Below are 20,216 nucleotides of genomic sequence, written 5' to 3' on the forward strand. Positions count from 1 at the left end.
GATCCTTCGATATGATCAATTCAAATTTTATTCCTCTCCGTACAACTCCTACAATTTTTCTCATAATCTAAAGACCCAGTTTATCATAACGTGATTCAAATTCTCTCAAGTAGTTTGAGATAAGATGGTAATTTATTAGACCGTGCTTAATTTTTTGGGCTTACTTCAAATTAATAGCACCTCGTTGTTTCTTCAGCCTGAATTTTTTAATGCTGCAAGGTATAATTTTAATCTACCCTTAAAAGTTGCTTTTCATAAATAATACCGCTATGTCGGAAGCTTCAGCAATTATATTGACAAAACAGTTTTGTATTTGTATATATTTTCTTATCTTTCAATAATTATAAAATAATCAGTAGAACTTTTCTTAAATTACAAGCGAAATAACGTGTGTTCAAAAAAATGTGTGGTCCAATGGCCTCTGGTGTTTGCTTTTGTTTCTGATAAGAGTTATAAGGTAGACGACCATCAATAAGAATTTCAGAAATAATTCAAAGAGTTTGGGAAGTAATATAAAATGAATCGTAAATTTCAATTTGCGATTTACCATAACAAATGAAGGTACGATCAAAATGAGGTTATGGATGAAGGATTTGTCAATTAAAGAGACTTTTGAAAAAGACAAAAAACACCACGGCCTGCTTGATCGCAAATTTAAAACTATACAGGAATGAAGCACCACAAATAGAGAACTTATATTTTTGTTTTGAGTGTCCATATATCTTGTAAGATCTACCCATTGGCAGCAGCGTAGGAGTTGAAAACAAATCTTAAAATGATCATGACACTTTCATTAAGAGAATGATTGTTCTCTTCTTTGTTTTCCCAGAAAATGTTTGTATCCCGTAGCCATAACTCATACAACATATTAAGTTTTAGTATAGACATAGTGTTTACGATATTTGTAAATATTTGCATTTGCGGCACGTCACAACAAAACTAAAATTGTTTAAAACTTTGCGTCCACGCAGTAGTGATTTTCGATAATGCACTAAACATTTATTATTCATAGGGCCGTTCTATAGGGATATTACGCAACTCTGAGGATCTTCAGTCAACATTTACCAGTTTGATCATAAACAAACATCCTGGGACTTAATAGTTTGCTCAGGATTACAGAACAGATGCGATTTAGTATTTTGCTTCGAGTTGGCTGTCAGAACACTCTTCTCGTGCTAAAATTTTGTTTCTGCTCGTTGCGTTACAATGTCACGGTGTATATGTTGTGACATATTGTAGTGGCTAGATAATTATTTAACGGCGAACGGTTAATGCCAGTGATTGACAGTGATGTGCATATGCGCCGTGTCAGACCAAAACTAATTTGCAAATTAATGCCATGCACTAATGAATAATTTCGGTGTCGTTAAGCCAGTTTTAATCTGGGTCCCTTACCGACTGTGACACGTGCATCAGCTCGTTTTCATGCATTTCTAACAATTCCACCCAAAGCACCTAATTTAAGAGTTAATAAAGCCCCGTCTGCTACAACAAAATGCACTTCATAACCGGCGGTGAAGCTCGTAATTGGCCTGACAACGCTAACGTGAAAACTTATAATACCTGTGAAGTTGGTCAGGAGAGTTGTGGGCACACATGATGGCAACCTCGACGACCAAACGCCGTTCTGACACCGCGGCGACGCCGTCCCCAGGAGCTTGTACAGCCCCAGCTCACGACATCTTATCTGAAGTTTGGCCTCGTGGGGAAACACCCATCCGGCGGTCTTAAACAATTTACATAGTTATACATGCCGGTTTATATTTCCTCGGGGAATAATATAACAATTAGTCCTACTACACAGAAGGATAATGCTATGTATCAACTGTGAAAGCCACTTGATTACAAGCACAATTCGAATTAATTTTAACCCGCGGGGACAGTGATTTTTTTTAAATTTTCCCAACAAAATGTACGTAACACCCTTACCCCGTTATATATCTCGCTTTTAAAGTCACTTGAAGGATTATTTTCTCTGACAAAAGTGAACAAAACGGTTTTGTGGATGTCACACATAAATCTTTTCGCAATTCCCTCTGGTAATTACGCCTCTCGGTTAAAAATGTAAGTGCAACTAATACATATCATATCTATATTTAAAGCATCGAATAACTGATATATCAAATCTGTTTCTTCTAGACGAAGAAATGTTACCACATTTGAATCACGTGTTAAATACAATTTCTTATAAAAAAAATTGTAGATATGTACTAGATTCACAAATTGAAGAAAATATTTATACCATCTTTGTTACTATTCTTATTGCTTGGGATTAAAAATTCCACAGGTAATATTAAATCTGTTGTGGACTCGCAGAATCCGCAAGATAAAATCGATCTGTACCAGGATTGCAACAAGTGGACAGAAAACCTGACAGCTTGACAAGATGACTACCATTTGAATGACAAGTTTTTTTAAGTGCATCTGTGACAAAACATTCTTTTACAAACGGTATGACTATCACGAAAGGAAAGTGTTACGTTATAGTAGTAGGAAACGATATTTGAAACTCACTATAAAATAAGCTGTTTGTCTCTTACAATGGTTTAAACTTGTCCGCTTCGGCACGCTCCGAACGTTTGCAGCATGATGGTCCGTACTCGAAATTTTGTAATGTGTACCAGGAATTTTGACTGTTTAGATAACAAATGGATTATTGAATTTTCCGGGCCCTTCTAGGTACAAACAAAAAATTTTTAATGTGAGTTTGGTCTTAGACAATTCATTTTTAAATTATTAGATATTATTGCGACCTATTGTCTATTATTTCGCAAAAATTGCAGAGCACAAATGCGTCGAAGACCCCTAGTAGGAAATGTTTAAACACGACCCATTTCTGAACTTTCAATTTTCAATAATGTCAGTAATTTATGACGGCCCACAGCAGTGGGCTGTCCCAACCGTTTCAACCCTCATAAAAGTATTGGTAGGTTATGAAAACCTGCTTAAACCGTTCCAAATAGGTATCGTTTCTTTTCCTACTACTCTACCGTATGTCCCCGGATTGGGTTCACAAGACGAAAAAAATTTTTGGTTTTACGCAAAAACTTCAGAGGAATAATATTTTTTGCTTCATTTGAAACCCCCATTTCCGTTACTATAATCTCAGTATTGATATACTGCATTCTTAAATTAACATTTTCTGTTAAAATTTGGACTTTTGTTTTGTTCAGAAGCTTAAACTTCGATGTAAGGTTGAATTATGTGCAGAAAATGGCGAAGAGTTAATGAAATACTTTTATATTCAATTATCGTTTGATTTAAAAAAAAAAGTAAAATATTTTTTCTGCATTTTCTTTTAATGTCTGTGTTGAAAAAGACTTTTTAATAACAGAAATGGGGGTTTCAAATTAAGCAAAAATATTATTCCTCGGAAGTTTTCGCGTAAAATCAAAAATAAAAATGTTTTTCCTCTTGTAAACTCAATCTGGGGACATACGGTATATCCTTGTGCTAATGGTAACGGAATTGAGGAGTTTTCATTTCTTTTAGTTCGAAGATCACAAAAGTCTAGAGGCTTTCAAAACGTGAAGAATTTTGTAACAAAATAGGATATGTAGATGGTTTTGGAAATTTTAAAAAATAATTAATAAAAAAAACAGGTAGTACTTTTGTACTTTGAATTATGTAAGGATTTATGTCTTTTCTACTGACATTACTTACAAGAGTTATATACTTTCATTCTACAAGTTTTTACGAGTCTTAAGCTGTTGTAAAGTGCATACTGAACCATTTAGAAAAAGGAATAACTTAAAACTTCTACTTTTACAAGGAAGACATTGTTTAATGTGCAACAAACATTTTGCAACAAAAATATTTGCTGGTTTCAAACAGTGTAAAGTGGAGAAACGTTTCTGCTAGTGAGGTGTAATGTTGTTTTAAATCATAATTATCGAGCAGACCGTGATGCGTTTTCGAGTTTATCACCAAAAACTTAAATGAAAAAATTAATCTGCATCCCTGCACGCATCACGTGTTTTTTGTTATCGTTAGCTTTTTAAACTGATTCTTTGCTTTAAAAAATTAAAATGCGACCGAATTTGGTTTAGCTGTTGTCGACATATTGTTAAATGAACACTAATTTTTTTGTATTTTATAGATTGGAAACAATGCTATTAACAAATGTTTCAAATGACAATGTTCCCACTAATGAATTTAACCAACATGTACGTTGAAACTAATCTAAAAAATGATGAATACATCTTTAATTAAAAAGTGCATTTGAATTTGATAAACATTTTTCTGTCCCTGTATACATTTCTTTTTTCTATTTGTGGCAGACATCCAACCACGACTGGAACATTATCGTAGGTATATTCTCTTTAAAAAACCAGGACTACATTAAATATTCGCTTTGAAAAAAAAAATGTAGATTTTATTATGATTATCGTCATATTCACCGCTTCTATTCCTCCCTTAATTCCGTTGAAACGCCATTCGCAGTCACAAGAAGTATCCCGCCATATTGGTCCGAAAGAATGTTTTCTTAGCATCATTGATTTCATTTTATTGGAAACCCTTTTATTCTAGGTGGTAATACCAGATGTTATTTCATCTTATCCAAAAGCAAAACGTGTGTTATTTCAGACTTGTTCATGCCCCCATAGAGAGAGAACAAATTTTATAGCATTGTTTTACAACAGTTTTTTTTTTTTTTTATTAAACTGATGATTGCGTCACGATTTTACTGAAATTTTATCACATTCACGGACAATTAGCTAAATGCTTTGAGCACTGTTGCGAAAATATTTGCTCCATATTCCCATATGGATTTTGTACAAATTACATAATTATATCGTTTTCACTATCCAGGCAAATTCAGTTCTGCCAAGAAGTAGACGTTCCGAACTTACAAATCTTAGAAATTGACAAATTTAAATTTTATTTGAGTTAGACAGAAATAAGATTTTTGTGGCTATATTCTCATTTCGTAAAACTTTCCCAATTCGATTTATTGTGTAAGTTTCTTCGCCAATAACGAAATTATTCCTTACAAGGGTGGTAAATTATTTTATTATCTGTATAGGGGAAAGTCTAGTCGGAATCGGTGTCTAAATTAATTAAGTTGTGTTATTGTAAGTTTCTCGTTGTAATCAACAAGCTGTTCAGTTGCTTGTATGGAGGGGTTAGATAAATAACTCAATATTCTTCCCCGTTTGGTGAGGTTTCTGGAAAAACACACTAGACATAAATGAATATTTTTGTTTTGGTGTATCTAATAATATTACTTCTAAAGTAGCACAACATTTATAAGGGGTACTTTGGTCATTTCTAATACATACACAAAAGCAAATGACGTTACCATTGCAACTAAAGTGATATAAATACAGGGGTATTCACGAATGATAATGGGCCTAACATCGTCCCGACGCAACCAAATAAACATGTTTCTCAAACGAGTCGATACCAGTTGATCTTTTTATTTTTTAATGAATCCAAGACTTCTTTTATTAAGACAATTTCCAGTTGTCATTACGTGACATCTACCAAACCTAAAACGTATTCGAATGACGAAAAAATTGATCTTTTGCTAATTTACGATGAATGTAGAAAAAACGCATATGCAGCAGTTCGATAATTTATGCGGAGCGGTATGCTGGTTTTCCGAAGTTTAAATAACAATAGCCTAAAAAAAATTACTTTAATTTAGATATCAACTTCATGTAAAATTAAAAAAAAAAAAAAACAAAAACAGAACAGAACAAACTGTTTAATTTTTTTTTTTAAATAAACATCGAGCGATCCATTGAATTTGTTATTAAAGTTGGCGCTGGAACTGAAGCCGTAGGTCTTTTTGAATCGATACACTTATTTGTGTATAAATTAATGCTATCGGTGGAGTTAAATGAAGTGCCCGTTTGTGGTTAGAACAAAATGGTGAACATTTTCAGCATCTGTTGTAACATTGTTTAATAAAATAAACATTACCATTGTAATTTTTCTCTTAATCCCTCGAATCCTTAATTCGCTATTTTCTGTTTTACAATTAATTGTCATTAAATATGACAATTGCTGTGATAGTTCAAAATTAGACATGCGTTGACAGTTCCAGCGCCAACTCTAATAACAAATTCAATGGATCGCAGGATATAAATGATCAACGCAGTTCATGGCAATGTATAACTGGTTGCGTTTCAATTTTTGTAAGGCCCATTGTTACTCGTGAATAACCCTGTAGATATTAGTCGGTTAGAAATTTCACCTTTGTCAAAATTCAGTGAACAAGTAACTATTTTTGAAGTAGTTATCTTGAGAAAGAAAATTTTGATGGCATGTTGACAACATCAGCAGATTAATGTCCTTTTTGTTTTACCGTAATAAACTACATAGTTTGCGGGATTTAAGAGGAGTAAAAAAAAATTAAAGACAACCAAAAAGCTATAAAACTGATTTCCGAGTCAACAACAGAAAACATCGATGTTGATATGATTTTGGAAGCTCCATGAATCGTTGTGAAACGAATATCGGAGGCTTGAACGTCGCATATGAACGCGTTTTTACACCATTAACAATGAATTGAGTAAGAGAGAATTATCAGCAAAATGAATACCAAATGCCTGAATGCTGATCAACAGGGAATGAGGGTGACAACATTCAGATCCATTTGCAGCCAATTTGAAGATAGTTGGAGCGTATAGTTACAATGGATGAAACTTGAGTTCATCATGGTGACCCAGAAACCAAAGGTATGTCAAAAGAGTGGAAACATGCTGGTTCTCAACCCAGAAAGTCTGTCGGAAAAGTTCTCGCCTCCATTTTTTTGAGATAAAGATGGAATAATTTTCACTGCAGAAGGAAAATCGTTGACGGGAGATAATTACTGTTCTTTGTTAACAAAACATCGATTAAAAATTATGGAAATATGTGGTGGAAAATTTTCTAAAGGTGTGTTGTCTTTGCAACTTGTTGCCCTTCAAAAATTTAATGAAATCCGTTTTAAAATTGCCGATAGCCTGAGATGACCTCTTCGGATTAGTCTCTATTTTAGAAAGTCTGAAAATGATGAAGGTCTATGTTCAAATAGATATTGATCGTGCTCTAGAGACCTAGTTTATAGACCACAAAAACGATTTTATTTACTTTATGAACATTGTATTATGTGCTCTTTGTGGGGTGATTGTGTGGAACTAAATAATATTATTTTGCAAATCCATAAAAATATAATGAAATTTTTTTAATAAACAATTGTCAATGTCAAAATTAAGAAAAAAACCACACTGTGCCACCTTAAAATATGCGCATTATGGACCAGCTGTATATTTCATAGTCAATTTTATTTAATGGATGAATGTATGAATGCACGTTTTTATTCAATTAAATCAGACAACAAGTAAAGTGAAAATATAATTTTTGGCCGTACTGTCACTGAAATCTACATAATTATTGCAGCGTTTATTCTGACTCTGATTCGTCGATTTGAGGAAAACAAAAACAACTAATTTATTGGTAATTAACAGTTTACACTAAATAAACATTAACTTCAGACTATAGAAAATTGAACTAAATTGAAATTCGCACTCTAACGCTTGTTAGTCACCGCCTTCGCTCTCCAATAATAATTCGTTATCACTCGCTAATTAAGTGACTTCCGGAGATGCACGTCTCCTTTGTATCCTGATGCGACCCTGTCTCGAACATTCCTGGTAGGCCTCTGCGCATCAAGCTGGACCATGAATCATCACGCCATCGAAACTGGCGACATCATCTGAAGATGTTATATGGAGTCCGATTCGAGCAGTCGAAGCGAGCGGACCTGTTTTACGGCGCGCGATAAGATAAGCGGCAAGTAAAAACGAGGTAGAATGAAAAAAAGTGATAGTGAAAGCGAGAGAGACGAAGATCACAAAAGGAAAAGAGAAGAAGGACGAGAATCAGAAGAGAGGATTAACCCATTTCGGAAAAGTAAAAAAGTGGAAAGATCACCTGTTAAAAAGGCAATGGATGAGGAAATGAAAAAGATGTTGGAAAAAATTATGGAGGATGTAGGGGAGATAAAGGAAGAGAATCGGAAGATGAGCCGGGAATTGGAACAACTGAAAAGTATGATGCGTGAAAAGGAAGAAAAATGGGAAAGAGAAAAGATGAATTAAAAGAAAAAATGACAAAATTGGAGGAGAAAATGGAAGAGCAGGAAAAAAGAGTGAGAAAAAAGAATATTGTCGTAACGGGACTGGATGAAGAGGAATGTGAGAACGAGAAGAAACTGGAAAAATGGATGAAGGCAGAATTAGAGGTTGAAGTAAGGGTGAAAGAGATGTATAAAATAAATGGAGGAAAAATGATTGTGGCAGAACTTGAGAGCTGGGGGGAAAAACGGAAAGTTATGGAAAATCAAAGAAAACTAAGAGAAAAAAAAAGGAAAGAGAGTGTACATAGAAGATGATATGACAAAAAAGGAGAGAGACACACAGAAGAAATTAAGAACGCTAGCCAAAGAAGAGCGAGAAAAAGGACTGCGGGTGAAAGTGGGTTATAAAAAGATATGGATAGAGGGAAAAGGTTTTAGGTGGGATGAAGAAAACGGGAAGTTACATACAGCAAATTTTTGAATAAGAGCGTAAGAAAAAGACGACAGGGCAGAAAAGGGAAAACGAACATGGAGAGGAATAAAGGAGAAAACGAGCAAATAAGAATAGTATTCTGGAATGTAGCGGGAATAAAAAATAAAGAGAATGAGTTTTGGAAGTATTTGGGAGAATTTGACGTAGTGGGATTGGTAGAAACGTGGGTGGAAGGAAAAGGCTGGGAAAGATTGGAAAAGAGAATGCCGAGAGAGTTTGAGTGGAAGTGTCAATATGCAGAGAGGGAAAGCAAGAAAGGGAGAGCGAAAGGTGGGATAATAATGGGTGTGAAAAAGGGACTGGAAGAAGAACACGGATCTGGAGTAAAAGAAGAAAGAGGGTTTATGGAAAGAACGGTAAAAAGAAAACAGAGAAAATGGAGAATTGTAACAATATACAGCAGAAGTATGAAAGAAACGAAGAGAATAATAGAAGAGCGAGTAAAAGAGCAGGAAGAAGGAACTCTGGTGATTGGGGGGGATTTTAATGCAAGAATTGGGGGAAAAGGAAGGCGGATGGAAGAACAACAAGCAACAATAGAAAGAAGACCAACAAAAGATGGAATAGAAAACGCAGAAGGGAGAGAACTGGTTAGCTTAGTAGAAGAAAGAGGATGGGACGTACTTAATGGAAACTGCATAGGAGACGAGAAAGGGGAGTACACGTATATTGGATCGAGAGGGGAGACAGTTATTGATTATGTTATGGTGAATGAAGAAGCATGGGATAAAATAGAAGAATTTAAGGTGGGAGAAAGAGTGGAGTCGGATCATATGCCATTGGAAGTGAGGACAAAAGGAAGAGAGAAACAGAGAAGTATGAAGGATGTTAAAAGAAAAATTGTGAAGAATATTTGGACGTAAGAAGGAAAAGAAAAGTATAGAGCAAGACTTAGGGAGGCAAAATACGAAGAAGGAGAAATAAACGAAAAAGTGAGGGAGCTGAGCGAGAACGTAAAAAATGCAACAGAAAAAAAAGAGATAGAGATAAGAGAGAAGATGGGGCTGTGGAAAAACGAGTGGTGGGATAAAGAATGCAGGGAAGGGAAGCAAGCAGCAAGAAAGAAACTAAGAAATTGGAAAAAAGAAAAAGCAACGAAGGAAGAGTACAAGAGAGCACGCAAGAGGTACAAATTAGTATGCAAAGAGAAGAAGGAAAAGAAACGGATGGAAGAAGAAATGAAGATGAAAGGTATAAAGACGGAAGAAGAGGTGTGGAGATACATAAATAGGGAAAGAAAGAAAAAAGGAGAAATAGTGAGTGATAGAATTACTATGGAGGAATGGAGAAAGTACTTCAGTGAGTTGTTGGGGGGTGAGGAAAACAGACAAGAAAAGGAAAAGAGACAACACAGAGTGGGAGAAATAGAAGAGATAACAAGAGAAGAATTAGAGCAACAACTAAGAAAACTGAAAAGGAAAAAGGCACCGGGGAGGGACGGTATACAGAACGAATCGTGGATATATGGAACTGAAAGGGAAGTTGATAGGTTGTTAGAGATAATGAATGGAGCGTGGAAGGGAGAGGGCTTCCCCCAGGAGTGGAAGGAGGGGATAATATGCCCCATATATAAGAAAGGAGAAAAGGATACAGCCAGCAATTACAGGGGGATCACGCTCCTTAATACGGCATATAAGGTATACGCGATGATTGTGGAAGAAAGACTGATGAAGGAAATGAATGAGCGGGGTGCGTTACCAGACGGGCAGGCGGGATTTAGGAAAGGTAGAGGGACTATGGACAACGTATATATCCTGAATCATATAATAGGAAATGAGATAAAAAAGAGGGGTAGCAAGATATATGCATTTTTTGTAGACCTGAAGGCGACTTTTGATAATGTGGAAAGAGACTTACTGTGGGAATACTTGAGAAAGAAAGGGATAAATGAGCATCTGGTAACAAAAATAGAAGAGATATATGAAGAGACGATAAGTAGAGTGAGAGTGGATGGAAGAGTGAGTGAATGTTTCAAGACGTATAAGGGAGTAAGACAAGGTTGTCCACTAAGCCCCAGCCTGTTTGCAGCGTTTATAGGAGATATAGAGGAGATGTTCAGGCAGGGGGGGTCGTGGTGGGCAAAGAAAAAGTGTGGTCTTTGGCATACGCGGATGATTTGGTGGTGCTAGCGAGAGAGGAGAAAGGTATGAAAGAAATGTTGGGAAACATGGAGAAATATATGAGGAGGAAAAAGTTGACGGTGAATGTAGAGAAATCCAAGATGATGGTGTTTAGAAAGGGGGGTGGTAGGAGAAAAATAAATGAGTGGAGATGGGAAAAGGATAAAATTGAAGAAGTGAAAGAATTTAAGTATTTAGGTTATGTGATGAATGAAAGAAACACAGCAGCAGCACAGGTGAGAGAGTTAGTGAAAAAAGCGAATAAGATAATAGGAGCGGTATGGGGGATAGGAGAGAGAAAATTTGGACATGACTTTAGAAGGAGAATAATGATGTTTGATAGTCTGGTGAAAAGCGTGATGATGTATGGAGCGGAAATATGGGGATGGAGAGAGCAAGAAGGGTTGGAAGGGGTGCAAGGAAAATATTTGAAATGGGTGCTAGGAGTAGATAGAGAGACACCGGGCTATATAGTGATGGAGGAAACAAAAAGGGATGGAATAAGAATAGAAGCAGGAAAGAGAGCAATAAGATTTGAGGAGAGGTTGATAGAGAGAGGAGAGTGTAGAAGTTTGCAAGAGTGTCTGAAAGAAAAAAGGAAAGAAATCGGAAAAGGGGTATGGAAAGAGAGGGAGGCATATTTCGAAAGAAATGGGTATGCAGGAGTGGAGATAGAAAGAATGCGAGAGGGAGGCAGAGCAATGACAGATGAATTGGTGCAGAGAGACAGAGATGTGCAAGTGCAGGAAAGAAGAACGAGAATTAGGGAATCTAGGTACAATGGGAAGTATGAAAAAATAATAACGGAAGAACTACCAAAGTACCTAGGAAGAGAGAGTAGAAAGGAGAGAGTGATAATAGCAAGATTTAGGTGTGGAAATGAGGAGAGAGAGAATAAATATTGGAATGAGGATAGGATTAGAGTGTGCAGGATGTGTGGAGAAAAAAAGGAGACGATAGAACATATGTTGAATGAATGCGTAGAATTGAGAGAGAGAGAGAGGAAAGTAGAGAAGAAATGTTGAATGAGGACGGAAGAGGGATCGAATGGATGAAGAAGGTTGAGTGGAGAAGAGGGACAATATGTGGGGAGGGATAATTGTATTTGGAAAGCTGCTAATTTGTTATTGTTTTGAATTATTGTCTTATTTAGTTAGTTAGTTTTAGTTATTATATTATATTTTATTGTATTTTATTGAGTTAGTGGGAAATGTCGAAAATCGGATAATTTATAAACCTGTATAGGTATTAAATATACATACAACAACATCTGAAGATGTTATATATGTATGTATATTTAACCCAGTCTGGTTTAAATTTCATTTCTAACAAACAATTAGCAATTCGGATCTATTTGTCTACAAAAATGTAAAAAAAAGAACTATAAATTAATTTCTAATAAAATAGCTATTTATGCAACGAGTTGCAAACTGAGCGTCTTTTTTGCACTAGACATGACAATTGGACCACGAGTGTTAACGAGTGGTCCAACATGTCGTGTGCAAAAAAATAGCCATTTTGCTACGTGTTTCATACAAGATTTTTTCTAATTTAGTTACGAAAAGCACACATTCTGATTAAAATCCTGTTTAAATCTGCTATTTCAATAATTTTCCGGGATAATACTACTAATATCACTAATGTTACTTTTTAACACTAGTGATAATATAATGTCCCTTTTTTCACTAGTTATTAAATGAAGCACGTTTCACAACTAAAATGACATATCACAATGGTTGCTTTTCGTAACTGAATTAGAAAAATAAATTTTAATAATTGTTGATTTTTAATTAATGTTTTCTTGGTTAATTTCCAATTGAATTCTATTGTAGCCACTCTTGTGAATGAGGTAGTAGATTTTGTATTAGTCTCAAAGTACAATGGAACGTTCTACAATATTATCAAGAAATTAGAGAACATTTTATTATTAATTCAATTCTGGTATATTTGTCATAAAGTCACCCATAGAACTTCTCATTAAAATAGTCCCTTATAATTAAATCGTTAAACATTTCAGCTTAGTTGAGAGAAGTTGTTTTGAATGCTCTCACTCTAATCTCGTTGACGGTTGTGCGAGCTTTATAGCTCATTTCAAGCTTATTCCAACTAGATTTTCATAAAACATGTGAGACGAGATTTTTAAAATGATAACATACTTAAAAACCTATTTTTTAAGCAGATCACAATACAATTAATTAATAACGGAAGTATGATCGTCTCCTTTCGTTTCCTGTTCCATACATATTATTCCCAGTATTGACAACTAACAAATTTGTTTAATTGTAGGAAGCTTTAATTAGGTAAATAAATCACAAACCTTTGATAAAAGATTCACATTGCCATCTTATTATTCTTTAAATATACAAAATTCATTAAACGAAATACTGGAGACCGTAATAACATTAATATTTTATTACAAATTTCTTGCTTTGCAGTACACAAATTCCGCGGCAGAAAGCGAAAGAGTGAAAGCATTTAATGCGCCGTCGTAATTTTCTTTAATTTTCCCATATTTCACAATTTCGACGGCGTAATTACTTTTTTGTTCCGGGATAACGTTATTTTAATGATTTATTTCAAAATATTCTCCCATAAATCTGGCGAGCATTTTTCTCAAACGCACCAAATTAATCAATCTAATTTATCTCACACGGACGGAAGTCTCTTCGTCAATGCTAAAAAAGCGTAATTTTAAAGCTGCGATATGAAAATTGCAGTGTTAAACCTTTGTGGATTACCGACATAAAATTGTTTATGTAGATTATGGAGAGTGTTTGTCTGTTTCAAATGTACCAGAAGAGCCATTACGGACCGTTTTATTCGTCAACATTGGCGGTATTGACTTCATGAATGTATTATTTTAAAACACTCGTGTGAAGCTGTTACATGTTTTTACTGCAAATACCTACATGGAAATTTCATATGTAACAGACAGTAACGCAATTATGTGTCAGGTACTGACGAACGCGTTGTGAATATACAAAGTGTTATGCCCCTTTGTCACTGAAACAAATTTTTCGAAAAAGAAAATATGAAATCGCACTTTTTATTATTCCAATAGAGGATATAATTTTGTGTACATATACTATAATTTTTTTGTTTAAACAAGTTACAACATCTCACCTACTTTTCCACCAACACCATTACACTTGTATTAACAACAGTTCTGTTCGTAAAATTTTTAACCAATTGTTTCTATAGTATTTAATAACTTTAAAAGAAAAATTGGGAAAGTAGAATGTGTAGTTTAATACATAGGAGTAGTTTATTATTCAATGAGCGGATCATGATGCCCATTACTCATCATGAGGTTGATTTTGTGTCACGAGCCGCAGGCGAGTGGCGTAATTCATCCGAACGAGTAATAGCCATTATTCGCGAGTAGAATACTATACTTTTTCTTCGACTATGAATTTATGTGAATACGTTTCATTATTAGACAAACTGACGTTTTGAAATTATTACTTTGTATAGTTGATACCATTGCATTAAAATTTGCGATTGGACTTGATAAACTAGTTGCTATGATATTTGCCGTGAGTTCTGAAATTTTTATTCACCGGGGTCGTGAGTAATGAATCCTGTTATCCAATGAAAAACACTTTAATAATTACAATATCATCCAATAGGATAATTTAAATTATAAATAAAAAAAAAATATATTAAATGCATTAGTGTACTCTGTTAAATTAATCATTTAGAGCATATTTAAGATTAGTTAATAATGAAATAAAGACATGACAGCTATACCTACTAGGTTAGGTTGTAACATTGAAGACACCAAAAATAGATTCTTTCAAACTTTTCGTGCGGTCACTCAGTATACATAAAGTCCATTTATTTTTTATTGAACTTTTCAAGGTCAAATAATTTAAATTTTGGCACTGTAATTATGTTTTGTAAATAGTGACATGCATATAACCAACATAATGTGATTTAGCAATGCTCAATTCAACGTTTACGGTGTTTACCTGCATGTCACTATTTACAAAACATAATTACAAAGCCAAAAAATATAATTATTTGACCTTGAAAAGTTCAATACAAAATGAATGGACTTTATATGTAATCATTTGTGTTACACAAAAATTAATGACTTTGTTATACTACAGTAATTAGATTTAAATCACATTGAAACTGTGTGAGTCACTATTGGATAGTTATAATTTGATTTAAATTTAATTCAAATAATTTGAATGTTGCAGTCAAACTAGATCATACAATTACAAATATATTGGGTTTAATTTTTTTCAATTAACAAACAAAAAGTTAGGTAAAATAAAGGGAAATAAATCCAGCCAATGTACAACATACATGGTGAAATTGAAATGCATCATAATATGTAAACACCATAGTATTTTACATAAGGGAATAAACCGAAAATGTGGTTAAACATTTTAAATTCATCAAGGCCAATTTAACGTAATTCCATCCTGAATGAGACGCTTCTGGAAGGTATAATAAATCGAAACATGAATAGCTGCAAAAATGTTTTAAAAACTAGGGATGAAATTGAAATACCCCCCAAAAACACTTTAAATACACAGGAGCCGCAAAAACGTACTAACGTGATAGCACTGATAAACAGGGGCGTACAGTCGGTTGCAAAAAAATCGAGTAAATCATAAAAATCAAGAGCACTGAATTTTCCTATTTTTAACACATGTAAATCAGGCTTTTCTGACTTTTAATGGCATGCTTTTTCAAATAGGTTATGTCTGACACAAGGAATGTCATCATGTCTGAAGTAAAAAATGAAGTTTTGACATTTTGCTTGTCTCGGTAATATTAAAACTGGCAACAAGAAGGATGAATTAAACTATAGAAAATTTGATGTATATACTCGATTTGTTTGCAATCGACTGTACGCTATTTAAATTTAACCTCACTTTTTGCGTTGTTTGGATTTTTACTCTGCAAACGGAGTGGTGCGTTCACAATCGACTCTTCAACGCCAACTTTGAAGATACATTTAAATGAACATTCTATAGTTTTTTAACAGTCGTATTTTTTACAACTTTTTTTTTTGTATCGGGTGTTTTTTAAATTTCACCTCACAGTAGGCGTTGAAAAGTCGACTCAAAACGCACTATACAGGTTACGGATCACGGATCAGCTGTTTAAATCTTTGATTTACACGAGTGGTGCGTTCACAATCCACTCTTCAACGCCTGCTACGAGGTGAAATTTAAAAAAACACCCGATATTACACCTGTTAAGATTAAGAGTAGAACAAAAGTATTATCTTTTTAGATATTTATCATCAAAATTAATATCTGTTTTACTAAATGTAGGGAATTTAATTATATCTGGTGGCTACATCTGCTAATGTTCTGTACTTCTGTGCCTGCCAACACCTGTCATTTAAAATTTGAACGTGTTAATAAAAATGTATCGCAATGTGAGACATTTATTAAACTCTCAAATTAGTTGTTATTAACTTTATTAACATGCTGCGCTACTAATATCTCTACATAACCTCAATTTTTATATTATGACATTTTTCACCATAGGCCAAAAATGTATAATGTTGCCAGCTCTATTTTGGGTGTAAATTGCGCGCGCTACTGGTCGTTCTTTGAGAAAAAAAAACAGATACGTACTTTAATTCAGTTTCTTTGATTCTGTTTTTGAATCGCTGATTGCAGATAGGGTACAAGTCAGTAAACAGAAATTTTGAGAGACACGCAAAAAAATTGTTTTTTTGGGACTTGCGTATGATAATTGATGGAATTTCAATCAAAAATCAAATACATATTGCAACACATCCTTTTCAGCAGGTTTCCCAAATATTTGCTTTACTCGCTTAAGACTTAGTGATTTTTCAAGTAATAATCACAAAATGCTAGAAAACATGACGTGTATCCTTTCTGCAATCAGCGATTCTTTTATTGTCCTATGAAGAATATAATTAAATATAGGTTGAAAATAGAAAATTGTTGAAAAAGTGGTCACATATTCTTTTTAAGTTTTTACCGGTTTCAGTATAGTTAAGCGTTGGTTTACATTCACAAAAGTTGGATGGTAGGTGAGTCATAACTGTACTAGTACAGTTATGCTGTAGTGACATGTCAACAACAATCAACAAATGAAGACAATATCTAACTTTATTCATTATTAATTCAAACAATCTGAACTAAAACCAACAATAATTACTTAAATAGACGGAACTCTGCCATAGTAAAAATGAACTGCACTTCATAGCATAGGGCATCGGGTAGTGCCTACGTCCATAATGATGAGGGGCAGAGGGGCTATATTTCTTCGACTCTATAAACAAAAAGATAAATATGCTACGAAACTAACACTATGAGCACTTACCAGTTCATGAAAATACGCCAACATCACTGTCATTTACACTTGTAACCTTATTTAGATCCTGCCCTTGTTTGAGTGTCTCTATGATTTCAGATAAGTACCTCCTGCCTTTCGGCCGATATTAAGCTATTTAAAGCTTGTTGTTCTTCATTTACGACGTTTTTCGGTAAAACACTATCATTCAAACTCATTTTGCGAAATGTCTGTTTGTATAAACAACCAAATGTAACTATGACACTCGAACATATCATGCAAACGCGATCAACTCAATCTATTTTAAGACGAGTGTTGGGATTTAATTGTTTTAAATTCTCTTCGGCTTATTCTGAAACCGGTAAACTATTGAACAAACCGCGGATGTTATGAATCATAACAACCTTAGATGTCTTAAAATCCTCGCTCTACGAGCTCGGATTTCAAACCGACATCTGCGGTAGTTATGATAGTCATAACATCGCTAGGTATGTTAATAGCTATTAATCATTTCGTGTACTTATATTTTGGTGTTTCCAACTCAAAAACACCGCCTAGTTCACATCTATGAGTATAATGTTTGTCTCCATTTAAACACAAACAGTAAATCATCAACGACAAAGCTTACAGTGAATTTAATAATTTCTTTCGGTTTTGTGCAGTAGAAACAAAATTATCAATATTTACAGATAAACTATTAGTAATCGCAGCACGTAGTCGATATACTAGGTATTAGCTGGAGTAAGAAAACAACATCTGAAGCTACTTTCAGCAAGGAAAATCGAAATTAAATCTCCCATAATAAAAGATTTGGGCAAACCTATTCACGTAGTAGGATCGTGTCCAAATACCTATTAACTATTGTTTGTTCTATTTACTTAAAACAAAGATAGGTTATTAATTAATAAGAATCCAGTATAACAGTTCTTCAAGAATATTTCATTTCATTTGGATTGAGTTTACTCGTCTGGAAAAAGCTCAGATTACTGTAAAGTATTAAATGAAAATTTCTAAATTACCAAGTCAAGTTTAATCATTCTTTGGAGTTACACTATTAGAAGATATTTAAAATTAACAAGAACTAATTATTTTCGGTTCATTCAACGTTTAATTTGTCGATTTGCTTGCTATACTGCATTTTATTTAATGTGAGGAAAGGTAAGAGAATGCTTTCAGACACATCCCACGTCGTATTAGTTGGCGCTAGGAGGGATGAATTAAACGCAGTCACATCATAAAAAATTATGATTACAAACGTGGGCTCTTTACCGGCGAAATAGCGGCTGCAACATAATATTATTTCGTCTATATAAAAATAGTCTTCCGTTGGCAAAGAAAAATAAGTACGAGTATGTAACTACATAACACTGGTTAATTAATGTGAATATTTAATTAGTCTGCGAAAAGCTTGTTAGGGCTGGCGTTTCTCTGTGATTAAAAACTTATTTTGTCTCCGAAATAATTCAAAGCTTTACATGGGCACCCACTCTCCATTCTGAAAAAAGCCACAGCAATCGTGCAAAAAACGTTTGATACTCACGTGGATCGAAACGTTCCTGAACGTGACGACCAAGTGGGGGTTGATGTATTCCAGCTTACAACTCCTGAAGAGAGGATGGAACCTGCCATTATCTGCAACGAGAACAAGAGGTAAAATTTCACATCCTCTATTTTGGTTTTCCATTCAACAACAAAAAGACAAACGAGACGAGTGTTTTACGTCATCGTGTTTTTCCTAGAGGAGCGAATGACCGACGTTGTTTTTGTCGGCTAATCGCATTAATGTGGGAGGGACAATACGTCTTGTACCATTAGGAGTGATTATCATACACATCGGATAACATCATAATCTGAATTCGAATGAAATAGAGACTAATGGGGCAATAGCGGTGGCAATTTAATACGACACGACAGGAAGTAAACATCGCCATTTTGGGGGGAATGCAACGTAATAAAGTTTATGCAGGACTCATTTCACCCCGACGACCTTTTCCTGGGTCCGTTTCAGAGCAAATAAAACACTTAGAGGAACCTCCCTCGGGAATATTTCAATTTCCTGCATAATTTTTTATACATGTTTTTTTATTGTGTCAGAGCTTAAATTACCTGCGATAAATTTTCGAATGTCTAACGGCAGCATTAAGTTCGTCCTGGGCCATGTGACGTCCGGCTAGGTTTTAGGTTGTCAGCTTGGTATGACAGCCAACCGCTGATATTACGTATTCCCTGTTCAGTGTAACTTTTCTAAATTTGACCGATTTAAAGTTCTAGAAGGAAAGTTTGTTCTCTCTTTAATGCATTCGTTGGAAATTGCACGCCAAGGAAATTTTAAATTGTAATGGAAAACAAGGAGCCGGATTTCCACCGGAATTATTTCAGCTCGCACCTGATCATCAAACCATTGCTAATTGGAACAATGTTTTTGTTCCGAACGGGCTGGATCTTCGTTATTAATGGCTTTTTTATATTCGCAATAAATTTTCAGATAAATCTATTGTTTATTGTGTGCTTGAAATCTATATCCCGCATGATAAACGACCCAACAATATTAGTACATTCGGTTTTAACACTCTGATTATCTAACACGATAATTATTATTTAACGCAGATCAACAACTAATCTCCAATGGTACAATCAAATAAAGACTGCGTTCTTTGCTGGTTAACAACAACAACAAACAATTTTACAAACTGCAATTTTAGGGTTGAACGGCGACAGAGTTGCACATTCAATCGACGGAAATAAAATATTAAAATGCAATTTACTTATTTCAATCATCGATGGTCTGATCGTTGCTCATGCCTATTTGCACTCTGACACAATTGATGCTAACTGAAGCTGTTTGTTGAAGCATATTCTAGTTGAATTTCTAATTTAGATAGCTTGTGTAATCTAATCGTAACCCTGACAGTTCTGTTAAACATTCTATCAAATTCTGTGCGGTTACTTAGACGTCTGTTAATTAAGAAACGGTTCATTCTGGTCCTTTCTCCACTATGATAGTGAAGAATGACCCCAACTTCTGAAATGACTTGCTACTTTAACTCCCCGTCTGGTCAATTCACCATTTTGATTAATTCTCTACCTTCATTTAACTTTATCTTGATCGACAAATCGTTGTGTGTCCCTTTTTTCACAACCATTAATTAAATAAAGGCAACTTGCTAAAGCCTAAATTTATTGTGGCAAGGGGAAGGTTTTCATTTAGTTTTTAAGGGATTTCTCTGCTGCTAAGTAGACGAAG

General features: G+C 34.5%; 1 protein-coding gene and 1 long non-coding RNA gene across 3 annotated transcripts in view; both read right to left on the reverse strand.

Annotated features, from left to right (window-relative positions):
• hig (hikaru genki) overlaps positions 1–20,216 on the reverse strand; it is a 177,911-nt gene that overhangs the window by 67,672 nt on the left and 90,023 nt on the right. For both annotated transcript variants that reach the window (XM_069053161.1, XM_069053152.1), the window contains exons 3-4: positions 18,513–18,604; positions 1,564–1,726 (exon numbers count right to left, since the gene is read on the reverse strand). In XM_069053161.1, the coding sequence (XP_068909262.1) occupies positions 1,564–1,726; positions 18,513–18,604 (255 nt within the window). The remainder of the gene's footprint in view (positions 1–1,563; positions 1,727–18,512; positions 18,605–20,216) is intronic.
• LOC138134744 (uncharacterized) lies at positions 16,771–17,512 on the reverse strand. The gene is made up of 2 exons (XR_011160808.1): positions 17,003–17,512; positions 16,771–16,951 (listed from the first exon to the last, which is right to left on the reverse strand). It is a non-coding gene; the product is annotated as an uncharacterized lncRNA (long non-coding RNA).

Source organism: Tenebrio molitor, chromosome 1, assembly GCF_963966145.1.
Source record: "Tenebrio molitor chromosome 1, icTenMoli1.1, whole genome shotgun sequence".
Classification (NCBI taxonomy): Eukaryota; Metazoa; Arthropoda; class Insecta; order Coleoptera; family Tenebrionidae; genus Tenebrio; species Tenebrio molitor.